The sequence below is a fragment of the Hordeum vulgare genome, chromosome 7H (assembly GCF_904849725.1).
Source record: "Hordeum vulgare subsp. vulgare chromosome 7H, MorexV3_pseudomolecules_assembly, whole genome shotgun sequence".
In the NCBI taxonomy this organism is placed as follows: Eukaryota; Viridiplantae; Streptophyta; class Magnoliopsida; order Poales; family Poaceae; genus Hordeum; species Hordeum vulgare.
Genome location: NC_058524.1, coordinates 500,535,135 through 500,542,117, shown reverse-complemented (window position 1 = coordinate 500,542,117; position 6,983 = coordinate 500,535,135). Strand labels below are relative to the sequence as shown.

The following is a 6,983-nucleotide window of genomic DNA, read 5'->3' as shown; positions in this document are numbered from 1 at the left end:
GTCACAAAAAGACAAAAGCAATAGTATTTCACATCGGGTATCATACTTGCATCCCAACATTATGGGCTAGTCGTGAAGAGAGAAGAGAATGAGCATAAACGAAGAGAAAGGTCACACTGGATCGAAGAACTAATTTCACAATGTTGGAATACAAGCTAAGATACCATACACATCACGTCTCTCTTTTCTTTAATTATTGTACCCATCCTTACACTTTGCGTATGAAACAGTGCTTAGAGTCAAGCATTGGAAGTTGACTTGGCTAAACTATAAATTCATAATTTGATTCCCTAAAATCATGGTTAGAAACAACTGAAGAGAATTGCTTGCTACTCTCCCTTATGTCGTTGATGTTCATAGTTGCTTCTGGAGACCACCTTTTTTAGCTGACTTCTGGAGCCCCCTTGGTAGCATTAACCACTTCAAGGGGTTCTAAAGCAACCATGATATAAATCACATTTAAATCAATTGCAAGTAAAAGAACCTTCATGAAAGTCGTGGTGGGCAAATCATGAGTTTACGGATTAAACAACGGTCTCGGCAAAGATGTTATACCAAAGGTGCTTGTATGATACTAGGGTTTGGGAGGAGAATTTTGGGGAACTAAGTTTTGTACAAATACATGGTATATCTAGAAACCTTGATTTATGCAGATAAATTGTAGAAACCTTTTTATCCACTCACAACTAGCATCATGAATATTCTGCTATACTTGTAGTGCTGAATTTTCTATTGGCAGCTCCATATACTTACTCGACATCATCCGTACTCACACCAGCAAGGTCCACGACCAGCCCAGTGATGTCTGTAGCTAGCAACCCAGCTCAACACCGCATTGCTTCTGAAAATAAATAAATAATGAGAGCATCTCCAACCGTCACGCCAAAAGACGCGCGCGAGGTAAACCCAGCTTTTAGCGCGCGCGGAACGTTTTCCCGTGCTCCAGCGGTGGCGGAAAACTCGCGCACGCGAAAAGGCGGCAGCTCGCGCGCCATTTTTGCCGCACCACTTCCGGCGCGCCTATAAAATGCGGCGCTCGCCACGCGCCTTTTCCACGCCTCCTCTTCCTCTTCCTCTGCCACGCGCGCCTCCACCGCTCCAGCGCCCCGCCACCGACGCGCCACCATGCCGCCGCGCCGCCGAGGAGCGTCGGGCTACCGCGGCGTCCGCCTGCGCCCCAACGGCGGGTACTACTCCGAGATACGCTCCGGCGATCTCCGGCTCAGCCTCGGCACCTACGAGACGGCGCACGAGGCCGCCCGCGCATTCGACGCAGCGGCGTGGCGCCTAGGCAGGCCGCGCGGGGAGATGAATTTCCAGGACGTCTACACGCTCCAGTAGGTGATAGACGTCACCCCGCCGCCTCGTCTTAACACGGCACAAGACCGTGCGGAGCATGCTGCGCTTCAGCGCCACCTCCTCGTCGCCCAGGAGAACAAGCGGGTCATGGCGGAGTGGCGCCGGCGCCACCCGGAGGACGTCGCCTACGAGCAAGACTACTGGGCAAGGCACCGCGAGGAGGACACGCGAAGGCGCCGCGAGGAGCGGTTGGACAGGCGTCGGCGGAAGGCATTGGCGAATGCGCAGGAGGATATCGTTGGAGCAGAAGGGAGGTCGTTCTTCACGGAAAACGATGATCGTTGGTTGGACATATGGCTCTCAACCTCGGACGACACCGACGAGGATGATGATGGTGATGATGGTAGCGACTAGGAGTAGTTTCTATCTAGTTGCACCGTAGTTTTATCTATGCTTTCGAACTATCTATCTAGTTGCACCGATGTAAAATACCTTTGTATCTTTTTTATTTATGCAATCTATCTATTTTTTTATTTATCCATAGTACAAATGCCCGTGCGTTGCACCAGGCTAGAAAAAGTTACATAACCTATTTGTTTTGCCATTAAATGTTAAATGTAAATTAAGACATCTATAGCATCACTTCTAACCCTTGTTTTGATTAATTGTTTAAAGTCCGTGTCATGAGATTCATGTCATTGGTTAAATGCTGGACATATATGAGGAACGGGATGCTAGAATACAGAAACATAGCGAAACCTCAATTCTCGTCGTCTGCGTATGACACAGCATGGGTGACTATGGTGCCATCGCCGGACTCCAATCCTCAGGCTCCATGCTTCCCTCGGTGTGTTGAATGGATATTGCAAAATCAATACTCTGGTGAGTCTTGGGGTATCAACGTATTTGGATCCGGCGAAACGGAACGCCTTTCTCTCCGCATGAAGCCTGCCGGCCTCCTCTTTCCCTTGCTGCGTCCCCGGCCTCGCCGTGCTCCGGCCCGGCCATCCCCGTGGTCGCGCCGCCCCTGCCCGCTAGCCTCCCGCGCCGCCCCCCGGCCATCCCCATCTCCGTCGCCGCATTGCCATGCTCGTCACGCCGGGCCCTTTATTGTTATATATATTAGGGGAGATAGGTATAGATGATCTTTGATGCCAATTGGTCAACCCAAAGAAGGAAGCCTCCCTTCAATAAGATTTGTCTCGCGGCTTCTCCGTGCCTCTCGAGAGAACGTGGCTCAAAGCTCAAAACTTCATAAAAAAATCTATTTACATTACATTATGAAATGACTCGAACCATGGCCTAGAAAGCGGATCAAGGCCTAAGAAGGAAGGCGTTTTCATTTCACAACAAGATAAGGTAGCCAGCTAGCTCCGTCGGCTGGCCAGAGGTTCGAAAACCATTGGGCAATGGGAGGGCACGACAACCTGAACCTCCTCCCTCGCTCCACGACCAGACCCCTCACATGCGGCACCGGCACGGGCACAGTCGGTTCATCGCCATGCCGCTAGTCCGTCCACTACCGCAACGCCAGTAAGATCGCCGCCGGGAGGAGGAGCGCGGCGGCGAGTGTCTCCTGCTCCGCCGCGTCCTCCGAGGCGCCGCCGTAACAGAGCACAATCGAGGTACTGCTACCACATGGCATGGGGAATGCTTGGAGTGTCATCTCTGACGCCCTGCTGGCGACGTACCTTGGGAATTGATTCAGGTGGTCATCGTCGGCGCGACCAAGGAGATGGGGAGGGCGGCGATCGCGGCGGTGAGCAAGGCGCGGGGGATGGAGCTCGCGGGCGCCATCGACAGCCAGTGCATTGGGATGGATGTAGGAGAGGTGCGTGCTTGCAGCTTGCTTGCTCACCACTCGTTCACGTGTGCTCCGCCTCTGTTCTTGGCCTGTTGCACTTCCTAAGTGATGTGTGTTGTTTTTTCAGTTAACCGGCATGGACGAAGCCCTGGAGATCCCGGTGCTCAATGACCTCACCATGGTTCTCTGCTCCATAGCACAGGTATCGAATATCGATCAGCATCCTCATCTGTGGAATGATGATTTATCTATCATGTGCTTCTTGTCGGGTGCCTCTTGTTCGGCGTTTCGCTGACTGCAGATCCTCCTCTTTTCAGACAAGAGCAACTGGCGTGGTTGTTGATTTCAGTGAACCTTCATCTGTCCATGACAATGTCAAGCAGGTACATTATCCAATGAATTTATGTAAAAGCTCCACGGGCATGCAACCAGAATTGCAAATGCAGCAGATTCAAGCAAGAGTAGCAAATCAACAGTAATCCATCAAGAAAGCATTTCAGAAAACACGACGATGATCGCAATGCGTATAATGCCCTTGAGAACTACTACCTATGTAAATAACTATAAGAGCGTTTAGATCACTACTTTAGTGTTCTAAACGCTTTTATATTTCTTTGCGGAGGGAGTACATCCATAAGTTGTTCAGTAACTTGGTACTACTCCCCGGAAAGATGCATGATAAGATATTTATTCATAGAATCTAAATTATATCGCAAAACGTAGTGGATTGGCTGTTTTTCAGGTTAACGATTTTAGATACAATGCCCACTCTGTGTAGTGCCTCCATCAAAACTTGCAATGAGATCGTAATACACTACCCAGTTTACACGCAGGCAACAGCATTTGGCTTAAGCAGTGTTGTATACGTTCCTAAAATCGAGATGGATACAATAACTGAACTGTCAGCATTCTGCGACAAGGCAAGCATGGTAAGGCTACTACTGTTCGATTGTTTCTAAAATCCACCATGATCAGATTATTTATACACGCAAGCTTACCCTGAATCCATGATCAGGGTTGCTTGGTCGCACCAACGCTGTCGATCGGCTCGGTACTCCTTCAACAAGCTGCAATCCAAGCCTCATTCCACTACAACAATGTCGAGATAGTTGAATCTAGACCTAACCCATCGGTACGAGGCATTCCTGACAAAATTAAACCCTATGCATTCACCACTATATGGATGCCTTCCGATCACTTGCATCACAAAACATTAGGTGCAACTAATATTTTACCACCTTGCAATCACAAGCAAGGAGGGAAAAGCCCAAAGAAAAACGTTTACAGTACCCATCAAGAAGATAAATACTTTTGTGTAGATGTGCTATTAGCAACGTGCAGATTGCTAGACTGATGTTTGGGATTGACAGGACTTGCCATCACCAGATGCAATACAGATTGCGAATAACATATCTGATCTTGGTCAGATATACAACCGACAAGATATGGATTCCGATAATCCAGTAAGTGTGATGCAAACATTCAAAATTCCCCCTTTTAGTATGGATTTTTTGGAGCAACATTTGCAGGAGCATTGTTATGTTCACTCTACCTAGATGATATGTTTCACAAATTGGCTGGCTAGTGTTGAAAAGGCAAGAGGCCAGGTACTTGGAGAAGATGGAGTGCGTGTGCACATCATGGTTCTTCCAGGGCTTGCCTCAAGCACATCAGTCGTTTTGTCGGCCCCGGAGAGGTACTTAAGCTGTAAATAATATGCTGGATTGAACTTTGGATGAACTGACCACAATACCATTATTTTCATGTTTACATATTGAAGCATGATGTTACAGATGTCCAGAGCTTAATGCGAGGACTAATTCTAGCAATACGGAAGGTGATACGGTTGAAGGCAACATGCACTGCCCCTTTCTTCAGTATTCCTGCGACAACATCTCTAGTGTACTGAAACAAATAATCGCATCTTTTGCAGAACTTGATTTATGGCCTGGAGAAGTTCTTGTAGGAAACGGTCAGCTCACATATCATGACAACTCTTTTTTTTTCGAGGAAGAGATCAATGGGATTAAATCAATTCCAAGGCTCATAATCAGAAACACAGCCACTCGCAAGGCAGATCCAAGAACCCTAAGAAAACGGCACACAGTTTTGGGTTTGGCTCCGCACATAAGATGACACTCCTGATAGTGCTCCAGACAATAAGCAAGCTGATGACATGGTCTCAGGGGTTGTACCTGATTGCTTGTTGTACTTTGAGAGGTTTTTCAGAACCAAACTCTTGGAGAAAAATTATACAGGTCACGCTATGGGCTCAGGTCCTTTCTAGTGTACCAACTTTTTTTTAACTCCATAGTGTACCCTTTATACTGGTATATGCTTACAAATCTGAAAGCGCTCTAGGATTGCTAGACAGAAATCGCTGCCGACAGGGCAGCAACTGACATGAAGAGATAACACAAGAGCCTTGTAACAACAAACATCGACTTCAATATTCGTAGCAGCATTGACATTTCACGATATATCCTCAACGCAGATTAAAAAAAACAGGACAATCCATGCACAGATTTGACATATTGACCGCCGATGCCAGGGAAAAGCCATACAACCACTCGACATTGTATATGCAGCATATCTATGCCATACGCAGAAAAACAAAACTAATGGAAAATTATCACAAAAGAATGTCACAGCAGCATAACATGGTTCATACTTGTGCGTTGCCACGGAAAAAGAAATAATTCATTTACTTTTCTTTCAATCGTCAGTTTATTTGTAAGTTCAATTCTGAGTTGTCGCGCATGAAAAGGCATGTTGTCTCTTCTCCATTTGTCGTTCTACTATTAGCTCATCACGAATGAAATCTCCGTCACTAATCCTTCTCCCTGGTTGTACTCCCATAATTTTTTTGTCCAAATATTATTCTTCCTAATTTACATGTATGACCAGAATGAATGTTATTGCTGATGCACAAGCATGGCTTCATTGTGTTTTTTCTTATCTTAATAGTTAAACCAACCCTTTTCATTTATCAACAGCCCTTATACTCGACACAAACAAGCAAATACATAATACACTGATAGACCAAATAATAAACTTTTAAGAAGAGAACAGTGGACAGTGTCGTTGGAGATAAAAGAAGTGATATGCAACACCTCTCAGATATTGACTGTATATTCACTGTATATTCAGGAATTCAAACTGAAATAGGATGTTCTGCACCACCACAATTGTTAGGATGTGCTTGTAAACCTAGCCATGTTTACTATAACGGACATGTTTTACTTTTACTTTTATTTGAAAAGCTTTACTGGACAATATATGATTTCATCGCATGACTGAAAAGGTCACTTATTTTTGGAACGCATAACTGAATTAATCAACTTTTTGGCAACGGAAAGTGGATACTTTCTTGCTAAATGCAAAGCAAAGTGACAGGAAAAAGCTCAACCAAAGCCTTTGATGTGAACAAGCCATTATCATTCAATATTGATACAATCTGCTGATACAAACATTTGGACTGGTAATGTGCATATCACTTGGCTGAGTAAAGAAAAACAATACATCAGCTACACGCTACAACCTGCATCCCCAATTCCCCATCATGGAGTAGCAGCTTCTAAAAATTATGAATTCATAAGTGTTTCATAAGATAAATGTTTCTCATTTCAAATTAAGTATCTTTCATGAAGTTAGTTTATAGCCCAGACTATATAAGTAAATTGATTGCCTGCAAGGCTGCAATTCTAGGCTACGGTAAACTTTGGAACCCCATCACGAACTCTTTTAAGAACTGGATGCAAGACCACATTTGGTTTTGGAGACCAACAAAGTAAAACTTTGCTAAAAACGATGTGTGCTTGTGAACTGAATAAAAGAACAACTTACTTTGCTAAAAACAATGTCTGCTTATGAACTGAAT

General features: G+C 45.4%; 1 protein-coding gene across 3 annotated transcripts; it reads left to right on the top strand.

The window, feature by feature from the left end:
• Positions 1-2,489: 2,489 nt before the first annotated feature.
• On the top strand, positions 2,490-5,409 carry LOC123409987 (dihydrodipicolinate reductase-like protein CRR1, chloroplastic). 3 transcript variants are annotated; one of them, XR_006612951.1, is made up of 10 exons: positions 2,497-2,924; positions 3,008-3,130; positions 3,231-3,305; positions 3,421-3,486; positions 3,937-4,032; positions 4,119-4,235; positions 4,474-4,566; positions 4,689-4,799; positions 4,884-4,940; positions 5,037-5,079. XR_006612951.1 is itself a non-coding variant. In XM_045102857.1 (10 exons), exons 2-10 carry the CDS (start codon positions 3,035-3,037, stop codon positions 5,237-5,239), a joined length of 930 nt encoding a protein of 309 aa, XP_044958792.1. In that variant the 5' UTR covers positions 2,499-2,924; positions 3,008-3,034; the 3' UTR covers positions 5,240-5,409. The 3 variants fall into 3 exon arrangements, 2 of the variants coding, with proteins under 2 accessions (XP_044958793.1, XP_044958792.1); XM_045102857.1 differs by having other exon boundaries at positions 2,499-2,924; positions 4,660-4,799; positions 4,897-4,940; positions 5,037-5,409; XM_045102858.1 differs by lacking the exons at positions 3,937-4,032; positions 4,119-4,235 and having other exon boundaries at positions 2,490-2,924; positions 4,660-4,799; positions 4,897-4,940; positions 5,037-5,409.
• Positions 5,410-6,983: the final 1,574 nt, after the last annotated feature.